The 22,869-nt window shown below is 38.5% G+C and overlaps 1 protein-coding gene across 1 annotated transcript in view; it reads right to left on the reverse strand.

Annotated features, from left to right (window-relative positions):
* The window catches only part of Tm9sf3 (transmembrane 9 superfamily member 3), a 56,359-nt gene that overhangs the window by 14,417 nt on the left and 19,073 nt on the right, over nucleotides 1–22,869 (reverse strand). Inside the window, exons 3-9 of the mRNA XM_034499827.3 lie at nucleotides 20,261–20,383; nucleotides 18,989–19,149; nucleotides 17,834–17,911; nucleotides 11,737–11,868; nucleotides 10,341–10,507; nucleotides 6,388–6,482; nucleotides 4,032–4,162 (exon numbers count right to left, since the gene is read on the reverse strand). Coding sequence (XP_034355718.1) covers nucleotides 4,032–4,162; nucleotides 6,388–6,482; nucleotides 10,341–10,507; nucleotides 11,737–11,868; nucleotides 17,834–17,911; nucleotides 18,989–19,149; nucleotides 20,261–20,383 — 887 coding nt within the window. The remainder of the gene's footprint in view (nucleotides 1–4,031; nucleotides 4,163–6,387; nucleotides 6,483–10,340; nucleotides 10,508–11,736; nucleotides 11,869–17,833; nucleotides 17,912–18,988; nucleotides 19,150–20,260; nucleotides 20,384–22,869) is intronic.

Here is a 22,869-nt window from a genome sequence, read left to right on the forward strand (position 1 = left end):
AAAGGACTTTCTAACTGGGTCTGCACTGAATCTATCTGTACCTTTACTTGGGGAAGAGCTGACATCTAAACAAGATGGACTAGAAACACGATGACTCTTTATTTTATTATAATTTTTCTCAGCACCATTTGATTCAGACGTCAGCATTCAGGTTTTGTACATCTTTTGTTAAACTTAGCCCTAACTATTTCAGTTTTTAGTGCAGTTTGTACACTGTATTATTCTATAAGGCAATTCAGTTAAGGGGATAACAGAAAGTCCATGTCCACCTTGTTTCCATCTATACCCATGGCTGTGCAGCTGGCAGCAGGAAATCCAGAAGTGCTGCAGGCAAGGACAGCCTTTCCAACAGAGGGTGCTAGATACAAAGAAAACCCTCTCAAATTTATCTCAGGATTTCAGAGCTATAGGATTTTTAAAAGACAACATACAAAGAAACCTTGCTGCTGTTTAGTTTGGCAAAAGACTCCTGAAACAGGACAATTATAAGGTCAAACTAGAAAAGGGAAAAAAATCTATCAATTCAAATTTAGTGATTTTGCCCTTAAATAGAAACTCTTGAGAAAATTAAAAGGCAAGACATAAAACAGAAGAGTATTACTAAGAATATTACCGAGACTACTGCTGCAAAATACTTTTAAGACAAAGGACTTCTATCTCCAATGTATAAAACACTCCTCTCATCTAACAAGGCATACCCACTAAAATAATAAGGGAAAGTGGTTCAGTGGGTATAAGGTGCCTGCTGACAAACCTGACAACCTGCATCTGATTCCTGGAGCCCGCATGGTGAAGGAGAGAACAGACTTCTCTTCTCCCCACAACTTGTCCTCTTCAGGACACCTACACTTTAGCACAATCATGTTCCCCTCTCCACCACATGAATGTCAGTGTGTGCGTGCACACAAAAATGTAAAAAGTAAAGTAAGGCCAGGTGTGGTGTTACGCACCTTTAATCCCAGCACTTGGGAAGCAGGTGGATTTCTGTGAGTTCAAGGGCAGCCTAGTCTACATTTTGAGTTCTACCCAGACCATCTCAGGAAAGAAAATGGGGGGAAAGATAAAATAGAAGCACAAAAGACTACAAAATATGCTGCACCCATCAGAGCTAATCTCTTTAATCAGTCCAATGAGGTCTCCTTAGATGGATTCAGCATTCTGTAGCAACCCATTTCTCAGATTCTACTTAAAGCACAGTATGTACTGCACTGTAACATCCCAACGCTCCACTCTGCTGCTCAGAGCCTCTTTACTATGGCTCTGGCCACAGTTCTTAATCTTGTCCAATAGGATGCCACTGTTTACTGCACGCTGCTGCGTTCCTCTAGGCTTCCAACACTAACTCCAACAGGGACGGGATGGAGCTCTAGCCATTCTGCTTTAATAAATTTGAACTAGCTCATAAAGCTCATCGCTTCTCTATCCTTCAAAAAAAGTAATACCAACTCTAAAATCTTGTGCCTCATCAATATAAATAAATCCACTTCATCCTGTAAAGTGGAATCTACTTTCTTCCTTTTCCCCTAGAAAAGGAAATCTGGGTCCAGTTTTATGAACTTCTCTCCTGCCATATAATATGCGCTGTAAGAAAACATGCACACGAGCCTAGACACTTCAGACAGCAGTGGGCACTCCCACAGTCAAGTACACGGCCTGGCTTACACTTAACTTCCTTCTCAGCAGAGTGCTCCCGGTTCCTGTTCTTGTGTGAAAGTTATCTGATGAAAGAGAAGTGGAAGAAAGAACTACCTTATCTGTTCCAGTCCTGAGCCGGTGTTCTGCAGCTTTCTTATGAGTCTCTTTATAAAATGCATCATTTACCTGGTTGTTGCCCACAGTCAGCTAGCATGTTTTCAAACACAGTTCTTCACTACAGGGCATATATTGCTACTTGGGCATTCTGTATTCTGACTACTTCTGAGATGCAGCTTTATAGTCCTTAAATTATAAGGTGTCATTAATTTGGTCTCTATCTCCTCACTGTGGTAATTTCTGATTATGCATCATGAATTTCCCATATTAAGAATTTGAGTCCTCAAACAATTTTTTCCAGTTATCGTTCAAGTAACCAAGGAAGGACATCTTCCTATGTTTGTGAAATCTGATTTCTAAAGCTTATGAATATTTCTGACTATGTTCAAGATTCCCCGCCTCAGCTAACACAGGCCTCAAAATGACAACACAAACCGCCCATTACTCTTACCAACTGTTCTATTGCCTTGGAGACAAAACCAGGAGAACTCAGGGTTTATGGGTACATGCTGAAGTGAACACTGTTTAGGGTTGAAAGCTGATGAGGTCCCATGATACCCTGCAACTCTTAAACTACAACTGTGTCTCTTTGAAAACCTGTAACACCAAACTCAGCATCTGAGGCTTGACAGGTCACACAAGACTTCATATCCACAATCCTTCCTCAAACACCCTGGAAAACCTGTCCGTCCCCATTCTCAAGTGAGATGAGACAGTCACTCCCAAAAGGGCTCTTGTGGTTGGAATGTGGTTGGTTCCTAGCTAGTAGAGCTAAATAATGACATATAATCTAGTCACCTTGATCATGAGGGCTCTGGTCTAATCAATGTATCAATCCACAAACAGACTACTAATCTGCTAGTAAATAACGCTGTGGAAATGCCAGGTCGGAAGGGGTCACCAAGGGAGATTGAGGCTTAACACCATGTGGCAGGGCTGAAGTCCCTAAAAGGTCGCACCAGCCACTAGTGAAGGTACAGCTTCAGTATTCAGCATGCTGGAGACATCCAAAGAAGAAAGCAATCAGCAAGTATGGAACAGAGCCTGTTGAATCCCTAAGACAAGCCGTGTGTGCTGTGACAGAAGAGCTTTCCAGCTTGGAGCTGCCTAATCTCTTAGAGCCCAGATCAGTCCCACACTCTGGACACTAAGCTACAATACTTGATTTATACTGTTAGATTGGGGGGAGGGGTATTTTAATCTGGTTGTTCCTATGCCCTGGATATCTCTTTTTTGGAAAGTATATAACATGATTTTGTTTTATGGCCACCTACAGTTAAAGAGACACAATTTTAAAAGAGACATTGGGCTTTTAAAGTGCTAAAATTTTTAAAGAGGGTACTTTTAAAGGTATGCTGAATTTTATATTTTAATAATAGTAAATCTTGAAGAACAAGAAAGGAAAAGTTATGATTTAAAGTGATATGTCCGTGTGTCAAAGAGAGGTAGAACATCACTGTTAGCTTCAGTTGTTCACTTAACACACTTGAGAAGAATCCCAATTGAAGAACGGTAACCGTCAGACTGGCCTGTAGGCATATCTGTGGGACACTGATGCTGCAGTGCCCAACCCACTGTAGGCAGTAAGTCTTGGGCTGTGTAAGAAAGATAGTTGAACGTGAGCCCAGAAATAAGCCAATAAGCAGCATTCCTCCAAGGTTGCTGCCTCAGACTACTTGAGACCCTGCCTGCCCTAGCTTTCCTAATGATGGGTTATAAACTTTAAGACAAACTCTTTTCTTGGTTTTGGTCAGTATTTTATCAAAAACAAAAAAGCAACTCAGAACACTGACCGCTATAATAAAACATGCTTCTTGGTGTTTTTTTTTTTTTTTTTTTTCCCCCTCTAAAATATACTCAATCACTAGTTCTGATAAAAGCTATGAAATCAACTTTTCTTTTTCTTTTCCTTCCTTCTTTCTTTTTCTTTGTTTTGTGACAGGGTTTCTCAGTGTAGCCCACACTGTCCTGGAATTCACTTTGTAGACCAGACTGGTCTCAAACTCAGAGATCCACTGCCTCTGTTTCCCAAGTGCTAAGATTAAAGGTGTGCACCACCACCGGGCTTAAAATTTTTTTACTTCACAGAATCAAGAAAATGTAGGGAACCTTAGGCTTAAATGTAACCAATAGTTTTTGGAACCTAGCAAAAACTGAGACTCAACAGGAACTAGTTGAAACTTCAGAACAACCCAATAGAAGACGACTCTGGAAGGGCAGCACACCTTGTATGAGAATGGTTGCAAGCATTGTTTAAAATTAAAATTCAAGTAACGTACCATTGTTCCAAAAGGAATGGCTCTAGAGGCATGGTAATAAATGGCTATAAAGTTGATGAAGAATGCAGTGCCACACACCATAGCTGGGATAAGGAATGCCCCAATAAACATCTGCTTTATCCATCTCCTTCCTGAAAGAAAAGACAAGCTATAAAAAAGTCAAGCTACACAAACACATATTAATGTTTAAAATATATTATGTAGTTCTGAATTATAAACTCAAAAATTCAGTACAAACGTTGTTAAACTTGACATACAAATAATTATTTCAAATCAATTATCTAATAAAGCCCAGTCTAGTTCTTCGGTTTATACAGTGGCTGCACTGCAATGAAGAGCAATGGCCTGTCATACAGTACTCTGATGGCACTGTTTTGATTCTGTCACTGAATGGTCCTGACTTTTTATATGTCATTTGTTATGGTTTAGATATAAAGCTAACTTTTTCTAATTCAAATTTTGTCACAGATTTTTTATTTTTGGTGGTGGAGTTACATTCCTCCAACAAAACTCAAATTCTGAACTTTCTCTTCTAGGTCATTTTTACAGAAGTTCTTTTTTACAGAAGTCTCATGACTCCTTCCTTTCCAAGGGTCAGCAATTAAAAAAATTAATTATAGAGGTGACATCTAAAGTGAAACATTTGTTCAACTTTTAAAATTCCAGTCCATTCTAATCCCTAACAATCCTTTCTGTGCACTGCTTTACCCTGTCAGGTGTAGACACAGACAAATGAAACTCCATATCTGCCGTAGGTCCCTCCTCCCCACATGTCTCACTCACTGCAATCAGTGCTCAGATATCTGTGCTGGGCTTCCTACTGCTCCTCACACCTGGGAGGCTCCAGGCTATCCCCAGACTCAGACTGGATCTAGAACACTATTCTGCACACTGGGGTCACTGAACAGATCTGAAGCCACACTATAATGTAGACCTGAAATATTCTCAACTCTGAGCTGACTTCTTTATTCACCTGAATTATTAGGGATTGTTCAGACAAAACTATCAGAACACAGTCTCAATCAGAACATGATCTTTAAATTACACTTCGCAAGATCTGATATTCCTAGACCTGAGCTTGTCAACATTTAAGAACAGGTATAGTACACAGTATGACGAACTGTTCTTAGCTTACAATTTAGACAAAAAGCAGACTCATATACAGACATAAATACATTTCCTATTTTAAACAAAGGAATCTTCTGCTGTGGAGACTTCAGAGTCATAAGGAAAACAGTCTGGCCTAACTAGTTTCCAGTAGGACAAGTTACATTACATTAAGCACCCTTATTTCCTTAGGATGTTATCCTATATGGCAGCACTTATTCCTATATCTGATGAAAGGGTTAAGAGTTTGAACATCTAAATAAAATAGTCAGGAATAGATAATGATATGTCTATAGGCCATCGAAAGAATCGCCTAAACCAAAGGCACTTGAACACATTATATCTAGTAAAACCTACAAAATAGGCAATGGTAAGTAAGCATGGCCATCCAGGAGGATTTTAGATGATCCTACGCTCTCATTTCCTACTGCCTATAAAAATTTCCCGGTTTCTATAGCCTAGGCTAGTCTTGAATTTGTGGCAATCCTGCTGATTCAGCCTCAAAAGTACTGGGATTACAGATATGTGCCACTGTGCCCAGACCTACCCTGCTTTTAGTAGACTGCTAAATATATACAGACAGACAGACAGACAGACAGACAGACAACAAATATAATCCAAGGCAAGGTCTCCTAATGCTGACCATGTTTAGATAGGCTGTGAAAAAATCAGCCTAGATAAGGTCTTTCAAAAACCTTTCATTCATAAGTGAAAATATGCAAATTTATCAATGCAAGTACCTTTCTGACCCTAGAGGAAAGGAACTTTCACCTGAGAAACTGACATAAAATAACAAGTCTTCATGAGGAGTCCTTTGATGAATCCTGTTTTCTAATCTCCTACCACTGTCTACAAGCTGTGCCCACAGCCTTTAAACATACTTTCATACTCACCCATGAAAAGTAACTAAGGATGAATACAAGACAGGCTCACCTGGAGCCCATTCAGGGAGCTAGGTACCTCAAAGAACCATAGCATCAACAATTTAGAAGTACTCTTGTATATGTTCCTTGAGGCTAACTTCACAATGGAGAAACTCTGTTAATTATTCATAATTTCAGGAAATAAAACACAAAGTTTCCATAAAAGTAATCTAGAAAACATAACAGATTTGATAGAGGTTATACACATGGTATAACAAGGGCCTTTACTATGTGTATAACCTATGCTGCCCATTTAAAATCTCAAATACTTCACAGCAGAAGAACACCAATGATTAAAGGTGCAAGCGTGCTGATTCCTAAGTTACCTCCTTGTCTAGCATACAGACTTCCTCCAAAGTACCCATTCACTGGAGATGTAGCAGCATAGACAAATATGGCCGTGCTGAGCATTGATCCCCTCCTGCAAAGGCATAAGATTATGTATTATAAATTGAAACCAGGAAAAAAAATGGAGTCTGTCCCCTCAGAATTACTTTAATATCATAGATCTACTTAACACAAACAGAAAAACATCCCATCCTGGATTGCAGAAAACTATAAAAGAATTCCCAGCCAAAGGTGAACTGAAACCAGACCAGGTTGGGTTTGCTTTTGTCTCGTCTATGTAACACAGTCTAAACAAACACCTTTTGTTTCTTTGGCACCAATGGCAAGTTGGAACTAAAATCCTATTTATAACTCTGCAAAGCAGTTCCATCATGTGAAATAGGATATTCTGTTTAAAAAAAAAAAAAAAAAAAAAAAAAACCAGAATATTCCTTTTGTATAACTGGCTCAACACTAAGATTTTTTGCCTGCTTTCTAGAAATAAAATTCAAGTAGGTTAGTTTGTATTAAATGCTACTATTTTAAATGGCACAACATGCTAAGACTTACTTTTTTTCTGTAAAAATGATTTTTAAAAGTATCTACTTGTCCACAAGGCAACCTTATGTCAGCCTGACAATCTCTAACCTCCTCCCAGTAATGACATCTAAAAAATTAAAACAACCTTCATGCTGAGTAAAGCAATAAAAAAATAATTTAAAGATGCCCAGTTGAAAAGAAAAATATTAAAGCAAATGACAGTATAATTTGTTGTAAAATAGAAATATTTACTACTTATTAACACCCTACATGCTTCCGCCTACTAGTTTTGCACTATGTCACATCTGTTCACACACCTGTGTTGACTTTCGTACGCAAAGGTAACTGAGTAAATGTAGAGCAAGAGCACACCTCACCAGAGAAGATAAAGCACTGCAGGATTTTATTTCTATCCATCTCCAACTAAGTCCAAGTGTAAACATTTGTCATCCTCAAATTAAAAGAATCACAGATCTCAAAATTAATCAGTTTAAAAAAACAAATCTATTTTTCCAAGAACCCAAACATCGTTAAGTGCTAATTTATTCCTTCTACACAAAGACTAACAAATATGACCTATTCTCTTTATAAACGTGCTTGTTAAAGGCAGATAGAAATCTGAGTACTAAGAAAATACAAAGGGCTAGTTTTAGTGTGAAATGAGCCTAAGGACAGGCAGAAGTTCTTACTATCAACAGAAAGCTCAAAAAGGCTGGCCTGGAGTCCGAATGACTTCCGGGTTAAGTCTGCCGTCCCCACGCAGGACGGTCTGAACATTCAAATCTATCTTCTGTTTCTTTGCTCAAAAATACTCTACAGACATTTAGCCCCTCTCCAAATGAGCCATTTCATTTACACAGGAAAGTCCACCCCACAGCCGTTCTCAGAGTGGAGCCAAGGCTAAAGAGGCCTCAGCACTTCCACTGCGAGCACGGGTGGCGGGGTTCGGGATCCACAGGCCCTCTCAAATGCTAGCACCACAATTACCCGGCACTACAGTGGCACTGTCCTACCTACACCTTCCCAATGCTTTTCCTCTGACTGTCACAGTGATCACAGAGGCAAAGCATTTGCACCTATTAACGTTAGCGACTCTTTATCCTTAAGTCATTACATCACTGGAGTGATCACCCCAACCTCACACTCAAATGTTTCAGTTTCTCACTATTTCACATTGCTTCATCACTATTTTCATTTCTGTAGCACTGCAAATTAAAAACTCTGAAACACAATCACCTACATTTAAAACCAATCTATCACCCTTTAGCAGCAAAGTGTAACTTAGTCACATTACTTCACCTCTCTGAGCTTTCCCTTGTCTGTCTATAGGATAGAAATACAACAGTCCTCATACAGGATCAACGTGCACATTAATAGTTCAAATGTGCACAACAGAAAACCATGGGACCCAGATGTCATCAGTCACTTCTCCACCATACCAACACTGACAGCTTCACCACTTCAAAGTAACTGCACACACATTACATAAACACAACACCTACTTACTGCAGTAACTGTCAGAACACCACATAACCTGGCCCTAACACTACCCATGTAGCTTCTTACACCTAAAATTGAAGGGCTGGGGCTGGAGATTAAGAGTCCTGGCTGCTCCCAGCAACCATATGGTGGCTCACAACCATCTACAATGAAATCTGGTGCCCTCTTCTGCGCTGCAGGCACACCTGCAGGCAGAATGCTGTGTACATAAATACATCTTAAAACAACAAAACTGAAGCGCTTTAAATTACAACAAAGTATGCAATACTAAGAGTTGCCAAGTTCTAACATCATTTTGAAAAGCAAATCAAAGCAAACACTAGGACGCTAGAAAAAGTGACTCAAAGAGTCACACCCCTGAATAAATGGGGCTGACCTCAAGGCCAGCATGATGAATTAGAGTCAGCACTTAACGTAAAGCAAGGCTGCTTCGCACATTTGAAAAGCTTTCTTCCTGTTCAGGATTCACTTTACCTTAAAATATATTATACCCTAAAATGTGAACACTTACATCACAGCTCTGCAGTTCACATGTCGTTTAACTACTTTAAAATGTGGAAGTGAACGGAAACACAGAGGTTAGACTACAGGAACATCCCAGATGGTTTTTGAAAACTAGCTGTTTTGGTTAGCACATACTCCCATTAGTCATTCAACAGTAACTCTTTACTTTAGATGGGTAGTCTAAGCATTCAGGAAGGTAAGATCTAGTCCTTTTCTCAAGGAACTATCCAGCAGAGGAACAGCAATTTAGTATATGGTAAATTAGTTTAGAAAGTATTTATTATTTTTATGTGTGTATGATCTGTGCCCTGTGTGGATATGCATACTGCAACACACACATGACTTTCTGAACTCAGTCTTCTCCATCCCCAGTGGACCAAACTTGGTCTTCAGGGTTGAGGGGAAACTGATTATTTTTTTAACTTGCTAAGCCATCTTGCTTGCCGCATAGTTAAATATTTTACAAGTAAAAAGCAATTCTTTCATCAGTACAATTTATTATTTGTTCCTGAAATTCTATCCATATATAAGAATGTACTATGAGTTGAAATGCACCTGGAGTTATCCTGACAGAGGACAGCATAGGTGCTGTCTGATGCCTGAAGTAGAGCGAATCCACCCAACACCACAGTACATTTGTTTGTAACATACTGCAGGTCTCTACAAACAAGCTGACAATGAGACATGACAGAGCCCCGAGCTTTGTTACTGACTCAAATCAACAACTTTGGGCAAACTGGACTAGCAAAATCGTTCATCAGATAAAGGTACTGGTGCCAAGCCTGACAGTCTGGGTTTAACGCTGGAGACACATGGAGGAAGCAGAGAACACCTCATGATGGCTGTCCTCGGACTGCCGCACGAGTGCTGTGGCACACATGCACCCAAACACACACAGATAAGTAACATAATTCAATAAAGTTTGGCAAATAGGTTTGGTTGCTAATAAAAAGCATAGCCAAAACTATACAAAGGTAGATACTGACTTAGGACTTGAAAAAACAATACCATAAAATACTTTGTTTTACTCCTGTAACAGTCACAGTCTAAGCATAAATATGACATATTAATTTGGTAACTGAAATTATAAAGATCTAGTTGAATTTAAAAAACTGCAGGTTTCTTTTTTCAAAGCTTTATATTGGAAGTAGCCCCTGCCTCTCTAAATGACATATCCACTGTAACTGGAATGTCCAGCCATGCTGGCAAGTTTAAGCATGTACAGGGCACACAACTGAAAACAGTTAAAATTAAAGATTAAGATCTTTCTGTAATAATGGCACAGGTAGTATTAAAATAATAAAATTACTGAAATAAGCAAATATTTGATAATAACTGACTTAATAGATTACAATGACTAAAGAAACTATTTATACCAATAAAAAGATGATAAAGTACCAGCACTTACTCTGTATATAAATCCTCTATCATGGCAACAATAATAACAATGAGAGACACAGCAAATATCTGACATCCAGAGCCAATGAGGGAGGAGAATATCAGGGGGTGACTTGACGGTCTGAACACATCCCCATGGACCTGCTTCCAGCCATACTCATCTCCTAGGTCTCTGTCCTGTAGACGACACATGCAAGTATGTATAGACAAAATTAGCCCATTCAGAATCAAAGTGAAATGATACACAGGTAAGAAACTGCAGTTGTAAACTCTGTCTTTCCACACATTTTTAACAATTCAAAATACTGAGGACAGACATTTCAAAGTTAAAGTAATTCCTGTCCTAACAACTCAGCCTGTTATGTGTTCTCTGTTGAGATTCATTAAAGTAAAAAGTGGGTAGAGAAAAAGGCTGAGGAGGAAAGAAACCACTTGGAAGAAGGTCTCTCTTAATGTGACATTGTATCACTCTCGGGCCCTACCCTGCCACACACACGGGCTGGTGAGGCTCACTACCATCACTGGCCAAAGACACAAAAGAGAAATATATTTAGACCAGTACTTGCCCTAACAACAGAGAAATGCCCTTTATAGCCCAAGGTAAATATTTGGATATGGATATTTGGTCATCTAAAGTTTTTTTTTTTTAATCCATACTTAAGTTTAGCTTGAATAACCCAATTATCCTTAATTTCTGAAACATTTTCTTAAGGAAATGTTTATTAAGAAGGAAGTTTTTTTTTTTTTTTTTTACAATCACCACAATATATTTAGCATGTTAAAATTTGACATTTTAAATTGCTTCTCAAGCCTGATGATGAAGTCCATCTAGGTACTATTATTCTATGGGACACACTTTTATGCTGTAATTTAATAAAAATTTAAGAATAAATCTCTTGAACCAGTAAACTAAATGTATACTAATTCTTCTAACCACCCCTTAAATTTAACTCAACACTTAACAATATTTTAAAAATATATCAAAACTAGCCTATGTTTCCTTTAAAAAAAAAAAAGTGATTCTGAAATCAAAAGCTCTGCAAACTAAATTTTGTTTCTTAAGTATGATGTGTCCTGATCTGGTGACAAAACTTGGCTGGAGATCACAAGTTTCTTTATCTTGCTTAAGAGAACATTTAAGTTATGTTAGAAAAAATATATATATATATTTAAGTAGAACATGATCCTAGATCCCACAGCTAGTATTACAATCATTTTTAAACTCTGATGCTGGGGATTAAACCCAACACTGAGGAGAACTTACCCACTGAGCTACATCCCTAGAAAAGGAAGGCTCATCTCCAACTCCAGGCACGCACATGCACACATGGACACGCAATTAAAGTCATAAAATGTAGTATCTGGGATAGCTAGTGTTCATTAAATATAGACTAGTGTTTACTCACCATGTCATCCATTTCTTCTTCTTTACTGTATCGGGCATAGTCTTTTCTTAAAGTTCTCATCAAAATCATTGAAACTAATCCCACTAAGAAGATCACCATCATGAAGGAATTAAAAATTGAAAACCAGTGAATCTAAATTAACAGAAAATAAAGAGAGTTAACAATGTGAAATACCAATTATAAAATTCATGTTTCATGATACCAACTGTAGGTTAACAAGCGAAAACTACCGTTTTTCATCTTTTATATAAAAATCTAAACTTCAAATACACGGGATAAATAGTCAAAATGAAGGGCTGGCCTTCTTTACAACCAACTTTCATGAAAGCATGCTAGCGTCTATACAGATTTTTCAAGTCAGATTTACTAACCAACTATTATTTAGCCATAAGGCATACACAATTCAACTTTTCATGGGAAGCACGTGGGCAGCGGAATCAAAAGGACTTAGGTTCTAATGTAAGGTCTGCAAATGTCTATGTGACTTCAGTGTGCTCTGTGAGGTGGAGTGATAGTGGATGCCAGGACATGGCACTGTCTGACCACAACATGGAAACCTTCAACAACACTGCTAACAGCCCCACCATCACAGCAGACCGCTCTGGATGCAGGCTTTCTTCCTGAAGACATTCCTCTTCTTCAGTTAGCCATGCCTTATCACCCTCATTCTCAGGTTCTTTCCCAAAGAGTCACCCCCAGTGGCCACCAGAACAATGAAGTATTCCTAACTCCTCAGTGTTCTCAAGGCTCCTGCCTTTGACTTCACCTGTCCAGACCCTGGCCTATAGTTACAAGGCACTACTTCATCTCCAAGGACAACTTAGAACTCAGTATTATCTGACTTGAACTAAGTCTGTGATTTTGCACACTTACCCTATCATTTATATTTTAACCTCCCAAAGGTCCTTGAGGGTATTTCTAAAGTTTCTCTCCTCTTCAAGTTCCCAAGGCCCTGCTTTCTCCAGTCTTCTACCATCCAGTACAACATAATTTCTGACATGTATCTTCCTAGCATATATACACTGCACTTTTTTTTTTTAACCTCAAGTCAATCTTCCTACTGGGCAACAGATCCCATTCTGACTGAGTGCTTCCTCTTTTATTCTGTACCCCTGCCCCTAATCGACACACATCACCACCCAACACACACACCACCACCCAACACACACACCACCACCCAACACACACAGCACCACCACCCAACACACACACACCACTACCCAACACACACACACCACCACCCAACACACACAGCACCACCACCCAACACACACACAACACTACCCAACACACACACACCACCACCCAACACACACAGCACCACCATCCAACACACACACACCACTACCCAACACACACACACCACCACCCAACACACACAGCACCACCACCCAACACACACACACTACCCAACACACACAGCACCACCACCCAACACACACACACCACTACCCAACACACACACCACCACCACCCAACACACACAGCACCACCACCCAACACACACAGCACCACCACCCAACAGACACACACACCACTGTCTTTCTCCAGCATCCGCAATTTTCCTGTACAGTGAGAACTGACTAACTTGGGCTAGTGTGCTAAGGATGTGCACTAAGGCAAACAGTAGTCCTGGCTCCGGGACCCTGCCTGAAGTCTGGGGACAGGACAAATTCTGTGGCCATGGCTCTTTCTGAAGAGCAGATCACCAACTGCCTCTGCCTCACATAAGAAACTAACCAACCTACCTACCTACCTACCTTCCTTCCTTCCTTCTTTCCTTCCTTCCTTCCTTCCTTCCTTCCTTCCTTCCTTCCTTCCTTCCTTCCTTCCTCCTTCTTCCCTTTCTCACTAACTTACCTATTGAGTACCTGCTAAAATTATAAACAATAAATGCACATTTTGAAAACTTTGAAAAAAGAGGCAAATATTAAGTTTATCATAAAAGTACCACTAAAATTTTGTACAAACAGCAGTCTGCAATAACAGATCTTCCCAATGGGTTCATTTGCTTCTATTTACACTTGTACTTCTTAGGATCAACACAAGATCTGAAAAGTAACAGGAAAACCAAGAGTAGAGTGTGCGGCACATCTCTATGCCATGACTACTCACATCGCTAACTATGTGTGACTACTCACTATGTGTGACTACTCACTATGTGTGACTACTCACATTGCTAACTATGTGTGACTACTCACTATGTGTGACTACTCACATCGCTAACTATGTGTGACTAGTCACTATGTGTGACTACTCACATTGCTAACTATGTGTGACTACTCACATCTTTAACGGTTCCTACTCCATTTTTTTCCCTATCAAAACTCAACCAAACTTTTCAAACAAGAGTACATTTCTTCCCTCACTTCTTCATAATGTCGATCTCAATTCTGACCCTGCAATGAATTTTTGTAGGTTTTTTTTTTTAACATTTATTAATTTTTGAGTATATGTGTATGTGTGTGCAGGTCAAAGGACAATTTGTGGGAGTCAGTTGTCACCTTCCATGTAGGCTCTAGGGACTGAGCTAAAGTCATGAGGCTTAGGAGCAAGAAGCTTTCCCACTGCCCTAGCTCACTGGCCCCTGCCCTGAACTCTAAATTGATTCAGCAGTTAGGTGATCTGCTCCCCTCCTTGTCTCTGCCAGATTTTAACCTTTGCTGACACTCGGCCATCCCAAGTCACTGACTGCTGCTTCGGTTTCATCTTTCTTTCCTCTGTTCACCCTTGGCCAACTTTTCACTTTTCCTAAAGCTCCAGTCTTGGTATTCAACCACGACTTCTGGGCTCAAGAACTGTTAACCAGCTTTCCAGTGATGGTGCTGGAAATACCGTCAGCCCTTACTTGCTCAAATTCCTGGACTCATACAGCATCCTCTTTCAGACTTTCACTACCTACCATAACTTCCACTTAAACGCCTCCATGGAATCTCAGTTGGGACCACCCTCAGTAAATGGATCATCTCCCCTCACATGTTCCACTCATTTCTTACTCTCTAGCTTCTATTACTAGAACCAGTATTTGGCTTTGAAAATTTAGAATTATCTCTGGTCCTTCCTTCTCCTTAATTCTTAATTATAGTTATTAAACCCAGAAAAGGGCTTCAGTTTTATTTGTATATAATTGGCAGTATATGGGTACACACATACATGTGTGGGTGCCTATGGAAGGCAGAAGAGGGATTCCCCCGGAACTAGAGTTACAGGCAATTGTGAACTGTCAGACATGGATGCTGGGAACTGAACTCATGTTCTCTGCCAAAACAGTAAGTGTTCTTAGCCTCTGAGCATTCTCCTCAGCCCTAATTATTAAACTTTGTTTTCCTTCCATATTTATTCCTTCCTCTGCATCTCCATGGTATAATCTCATACCTCAACAAGTCTGATTTTCTCTTAATCGGTCTCTTGCTACTGTCTGAGCTCTCTCCTTCTTTTCAATGTAGCTGCACAAAGTCACCCAGGAAATCTTCCACAATGTAATGCTCATTATCACTACTCTGTTCTAAAACATACAGAGCCCAGTTTCTCCATAGCCAACCTAACAATATCCCAGGATTCTGTCCATGCTGGAACGAGGTCTTCCACATCCATTGACTTTTCCCTCCCTCCATTACACCCTATACTCCCATCAGTTCACTGACCAAGGAGAGCACATTCACTTCCCTCTTCTCATTTTTCATGTACTCTCTTCTCACATGTGATTTATATTCCTTGGTAAATTCTCCCTAGTCTTTCAATTCCAAGTCAAATAGTACCATCCCTGCTCTAAGCCTCTCACTTGCACATTGCAGTTCTTCACAGAAATTCTGCTCTGAGCTATGAGAAAACAACCCAGGGTGTAGTGCTCGTACAGTGAGGGCAGGCAGACTCTCACTTGCACTAATGTGCTATGGAAGTGCATGAATGGGAGGGCAGTTCTGCCTCTGCTACTCATCCTGGGGCTTCAGGGAGAAGACATAAGCTAGTCCTTTCCTGAAGACAGCCGTCTGTCTCTGCCTTACACAAGATCAATCCTTCCTTCCTCCAACAATTTATTTATTGCATGGTATCATAAATTGAATAATGAATGAATCACACTTTTTAAAAGGCTATGTCAATTTATCATAAAAGTGTCACCAAACAATTTAAAAAGCAGTTTAAGATGAAATGGCAGCTGTCTTCTAAGATGAGGTTTTTGTTTCCACTTGGGAAATTAATAACTCAGAAATTAATAACCCATATTATATACATACATATAGATGTATATAATTTTTAATATATAGTCATATATATGTATGTATATAAATGCATATATATATATATATATATATATGACTCTAATCTTTAGTCAACTGCTCAAGATTTTAAAGAGAAAAATTTTACATATTCTTAGTAATAGGAAATGTATGCCTTAAAATGCTCAGACTTCCCACATGGAAAGAGCTAAAAATTATTACATAAAATAAAGCCAAGAAAACAAGCACCCTATTATCTCACTTGTATGTGTTTACATAAGCTGCTCTCAGAGAAGCTGATGGAAGAACAACAGGTATCCAGAGGCCGAAGAGAACAGGAAAGAGGAAAGGCTGGGTAAGTTATCCAAGAGTACAAGGTTATAGGTAGGCAAGAATGCATGTCCTGGTGTATCACCACACACAGGGTGCTTTTCTTCTGTAGGTATCTATGTGAAATTATGTCAAAGGTTTCTTTTATAAATATCTTCTTTTGTAGATAATGATAATATACAATACATTTCAAAAAGTGAATTCTGAATGTTCCTTTAGAAAACTTTTATTACACTTATTTCCAGTGGGTATACAGGTATCAGACAACATTTGGGAGTCAGTTCTCTCCCTCTACCATGTGGGCCCCAGGAATTGAACTCAGGTCACTAGTCCTGGCAGCAAGCACTTTCACCTGCTAAGCCATCTCACCAACCCCTTATGTTTCCAACATAAAAAAATGTTAAAATATTTGACTTTGAGAGAATATGTTTAGCTGAGCTGAAATAGTGGATAGTGTATATATGTACTGGAGCATCAGATGTTACCACATAAATATATATAACGTGTTTTATGTATCAGTTTAAGATATAAATTTAAAAATATTAAATTTCCGAATAAAGTTCCCTGCTATTTCCTAATCTAATATGCAATCTAAGGTATAAACTTTAAACCAATACCTACAATAATGTACTGTCAATAATCTAAAACTTCTAACATTCCTTTGGCAATACCCTAAAAACTATACGATATAGTATAACCCTAAACTTTTTACACCAAGAAAATACTTATTAAAAATAATGATGCATCACTGCTCAGCTTTTTGGCTAAGATTAAGTATAAAACCAATAAAGCAAACAGCAAAGATTACTGAACCTACCAACTGCACTCCACTGCCCCCTAGCGTTACTAATCCTAAGTGTCACCCTCTGCTTATTGTGAATTTTTAAAACAAATGAAAATGAACAAGGAACATCACCCACCAACAATGCTGCCTTGAACTAAGCACGAGTTCCCAGCCAAACCCTGACCTAGACACTTCATTCAACCTCCATGTGTTGGTGAGGAATGAGGACTACAGAAACATTTATTCCCTTTCTAGAAGCTCTGAATGGAAGGATTTCCACTGGCAAAACCTCCACTGTTCTCTCATCTCCTTTCCAAGAGATGCATCCTCTCTGCTGCTGTTTCTTCACAATTACTAGGGCAGGTGCCCATGGAGAGAAGCCTGCCAATAGTTCATCATCAACATAAGGCCGCTCTAATTCTGAGTTTCAGGATTAAGAAGCCCATCTGACCATAGATATGAACCAATATGACTATCATTTGCAATTAAAGTGCTATTTTTGGCTTCCATGCATTGTGCTTTTTCCTATATAACTCTTAATTGGTTTACACTACACTATGAAACAAGCTAGTTTTATTATTCCTTTAAAATTCCCTATCATTCTTATGACTTTAAGTTTATAACTGAAGTCACCATTAGTAATATCTTGAAATGCATAGTCCTTTAGCACAAGGTCCCACACAGACATCTTAAAGATATGTAAAGATGTTCAACATGAAACTGATTTGCACATATATGCTGTATCTTAAAGAGAAACAACACTTACCCTATGTTGAAAAAAGGATGGATCAAGATATTTATCAAATCGATCTTCAAATTTTACATCTGATTTTTTCCATTTTACCTGAAAAAAAAAAAATCCCCGCTTGAAAATTAAGGCCTATAAGTGATTAATAATCTGATGGCAAAACTCATATAAAAATCAGAAATACTGATATACTTAAAATTATATGGTAAGAAGATACTGAAAGAACCAGAGGTTTAGATTTTAATTTTACTATTTTATGTGCGTGTGTGTGTGTGTACACCACACATGTGCCGTACCATCAGAGGCCTGAAGAAGATTCGAAGTTAAGATCTTGTGAGCTGCTATGTAAGTGCTGGGAATTGAACCTGGCTTCTCTAGTTAATCACTGAGCCATCTCTTCAGCCCCAGTCTGAGAGGTTGTATAATATTACAGCTTTCCTCAGATGGGTCATGTCAGCTTTCAAGGACTAATCACTACTGCTGACTGACGTACTGACTTGATACATGTGTTAGGATTAATACCAACTCATGTTGCAAGTATTTAAACCAATTAAAATAAGAATACATACATTTTTATCTTTAATTTATGGTTTTATGACAACTATTAAAATTCTTTGTACAATTATATAATGGCTATTTATATTGGATATACATGGACACAAAGAATTTTTGGGATTGCCTATAAGCAAGAGGATTCTTCTCAATTACCAGGAAAATAACTGGCAAAGAGAAAAGTGTCCCTATATTGGACTTCCTCTCTTTCTTCCACCATTTTTGAGCAAAAAGAATAAAATGACCTTTACAGCTGAGAATGGACTGACAAGCTCTTACTGTGCAAAAGTCTTCTCATCAAATAAAGCAAACCACAGCAACCGACACCTGCTCAACAACTTTTATACCACCTCTATTTGCAACAGCAAATGAGAAAAAACATGAACTTCTCCAACCTAAAAACACCATCAAGATACATGGCTGAGTTGTCACCTACAGCAATGGTCATCAGGTCAATGTGCTGCATCCCATATCACAGAGCTAAGGTACTTCCTCTTCCTTTAGGAGACTTAATATAGATACACTGAGGAATTTTCTTGCATCTAATTTTAAGATAAATTTTTATTTTCTAAAGCTTACAAACAACCATTTCTTCCTTTAAACAATTATTTTAAAACCTACCGAATATGACATCTGTATTTTAGTATTTGGAACCAGTTTGACCTTTCCTTCACTAGTTAGATTAACATCAACAATTCGATTTCCATTAAAGCCTATTTCAAGTTTTTTGTAGGTCCAAAGATAGTAATCTTCCCCATTTTCATCAGCTTCACCAACAATACCTATAAAAGAAAAAACACTTTATACAAGGTGATACTACCTAGTATCAAAACACCCAGAAGTTAAAAATTCACCAAATGTCTTTTACATAAAGAGGGAATTCTATCTTCATGGTTAGTTAGCACAAGGCAAATGTGTAGGCTGTCCTTCTTAAGCAAACATGTGCTGTGGTCACACTAGCACAAAATGATGAAGACATGTTTAGCATAAATGGTCACAAATTTGACACTCAGAATGCACACTCTGTCCTCCCCAGCACCTCTGCTGCTGCACACACTGCTGAAGGGTCTCACTATGTAGTGCTGGCTGGCCTGGGACTTGTTATATAGACCAGGATGGCCTTGAATTCAGAGATCCTCTTTGCCTTTCCCTCCCAGAGATTAACTTTCTTATAAATCAATCTCCTCAGCACATCTAATGTGCTCAGTCAGTTGTGCTGCAGATGAACATAGTGATCAGCTAACAATTTTAAGATTAAAAGATAATTACTTACACATAGAACATACGTCTAGAGACAAGAAAAATATTTGTGATCAACATGTTGTCTATGGTAACTGCCTATTCCTTGCATTTAAAATAATTTAATTAAGTTATTTTTAGATTATGCCTACATTTGTATTAATCATATTACGTCTCTTCCCCCAATAGAATGGACATGCAGGAGCTAGACAAGAATATTTCTTCAATATTGAATGTTTTGATAAATAATAAAGGAACTGATAAGTAAAACATTCAAGGAATTATCATATCCCTAAAAACATACTACTACAGTGTCACATAAAGAGATGAATTTCAAGAGTCCTATTCAGTCCCTCTAACTACATTTAAGAGAAAATGAGCTGTGAAGGAGTCAGGGAAGAAGAAAATTTCAGATTATTTCAAATGCTTTTGAATTCCTTGAGTCTGAAAAGTTACAATGTATTAAACTTTTTATTCTGAGTTTCCTATAAGGTCTGGCAGTATCAAAAATGCCTCCAGTAGGAAAAAGCCGTAAAATCAGCATTAAAGACTATTCTGGGGCAAACACTAGAAACACATGTCCATCATGACCTGGAACAGTCACCTTTACACATTGCTTACTGGAAACCCTACTTTGTAACAGAGGAAACTTACCCCATATTGGTAAGTCATCTATGTACATCTGATACCAGTAGTGATTCTTGATAGCATACACAAATGCATCTCTCTTCTCTTTATCTAAGTCAATTTCACAGTAAGTACCTGGCATCACATCATCTGCAAAGTAGAATTTACAAATTAACCCACTGACTTGCAAAGTAGTTACAGGAAATACAGCACAAAAAGAAAAGTCAGCATTTACTCAAGTTAACTCTATTCCCAGCAGTTCAATCTGGGGATAAGCATACAGGAGCTCAGTATCCCCCAGCATTTTTATATTTTCCATTACCTTATAATAAAAGATTTTGACCATCTTTATTTTCAAAGATTGCCTTACATGAGAAACTTTTCATGTAAAGAAAATAATCCAAGAACAATAGGAAAATCACTTTAAAATAAATAAACTGATATAAAAACAAACAACACAGACACTTATGGCACACAGGGAAATGTTCACTTGCTGTATGGAAAAGCTTAAGGACAGGAGCCTAGGCAGAGATGCCAGCGTAGCTGACGGTTCCTCGGATAAACATTCACAGGAACCCCAGGTCACCAGTGGCCACAGAGGCGCTTCCTAATCATTAAGATCACAAGGCTAGCTTCCATCTAGGAGGCATCTCTGCTTATAAATCACTCAAAAATACCCTAAAGATGAGTCCTTTCCACTCTTGATTGCTTGCAAAAACAGTGTTCTCATAGTTGTATTCAGATGGTCTTTTATTTCTAATGTTTCAAACTCTATCCACATTTTATATAACTGAAAGCTAACTAAAAAATCTCTCACCATAAATCACTGGTTGAAACTGGCAACAGAATATTCCTCCCTCAAGTGAAACACAAACCTACAAATTCTGAAGAAAATGCAACTAAGATTTTAGCAATGCCAAAAATCTTGAGGAGGATAAAAGCAAAGCCACACACTAGTGTGTATGTCCGCACACACTTCTCACAGAGGTCACCCGCTGAGTAGATCCAAGCAAAGTCACACACTAGTGTATGTCCGTACACACTTCTCACAGAGGTCACCCGCTGAGTAGATCCAAGCAAAGCCACACACTAGTGTATATCCGTACACACTTCTCAGAGATCCCCACACTGAGTAGGTCCAGAACCTAACTGCCAGTGTATGCCCAATAACCACCCAGAAAATGACCGCTAGCACGGCACACACTGTGTTCTCAGAGAATGTACCACACCACCTTATTTACACTTTCTCTTTTGATGGAATTACTAATATGGAAAAGCACTCTCTTACTTCAAATTCCAAAGCACAGCAAAGTTATCCTGAAATCACCATATATGTACATAGAGACACGGCAAAGTCTTGAGTTCCGGTTTGAGTTCCACTATTTACTACCTACCTGAACAAAAAGCAAATGGTTTAACCTCTCTGTGAGCCTCACACAGTTCCTCAACTGTGAAACTGGAAACTGTGCTGGCTCCTTCCCAGAACTGTCTGAAGGCTGGACTGTGATGTAGTCACACTGTTCTTAAGTATTTTTGCCCTTACACTCTTGAGAATCTCATGAATGTTACTTCTCCTGCCACAACTCACCCCCACCTCACCCTGAAAATGTAGAATCACACAAAATTAAGTACCCAGTTTCACAGTACCCAAGTATGAACCCTTGATGCCAGAGGTCTGGTTAAACTCTCTAACATTCACAGCCTATTGCAGTTTGGAATGCAATTACATACTCAATAACTGCCAAACAGATTTTAAAAACATGAACTGAAAATACTGGTATATGCACAGTTAATTTTAAAAACTATTAAGGTACAAATTAACTATGCAACCTGACTGGCAATGTAGCTGAGGGGAACGAGCCTGGAATCCTAGCTACTTAGAAACTAATACAGAAGGATTAGTAGCAAGCTCAGAGTCAGCCTGGGCTACGGAGGAAACCAACGCTAGGCCATGTAACTTAGCAAGACTGTGTCTCAAAACAAAAAGTTAACAAAAAAAAATGGGTGGGGGGCTGGAAATGTAGCTCAGTGGGAAAACATTTGCTTAACATCTATGAGGTCCTTTTTTCAGCTGTCCCTAATACTAAAAATAAAAAAAAAAAAAAAAAGAAAAAAAAAGAGAGAGAAAGGAAAGGAGTAAATCACCTTGTAACTAGCGTGGGGAAAATCACATATCCTAATTACACAGTACTATTTACCTATATTTGAAGAGTAACAATATAAGAATAAACTCACAAAAAGTTACAAGGAAAAAAGTATAAAAATAATTACATATAATTTTAGTTAGAAATGCTCAAATTACTGGCATATGGTCAGCACTACATAAGGGTTGAGCTTTTAAAAAATTAACATAGATAACATGAATTCAATTTTTACTTTTTCTTGTGACAGGATCTCACCATGGACCTCAAGTTGACTGGGAATTCCCAATCCTTCCATTTCACCATGCTCAGTTTAATTTGATATATTTTTTAAGCAATTTGGATAAACAGAAATTTCAATTTCTCTCTAGATTCTAAATTTTATGTATTGAAACTATATTACTGCTAAAAATCAGAAGAAGAAAATGAAACCACACATACACCTTTTCTTTGGGGGGGGGGTGATGAAGAATAATTTCAGTGATACAAAAAAAC

Source organism: Arvicanthis niloticus, chromosome 1 (genome assembly GCF_011762505.2).
Source record: "Arvicanthis niloticus isolate mArvNil1 chromosome 1, mArvNil1.pat.X, whole genome shotgun sequence".
NCBI lineage: Eukaryota > Metazoa > Chordata > Mammalia > Rodentia > Muridae > Arvicanthis > Arvicanthis niloticus.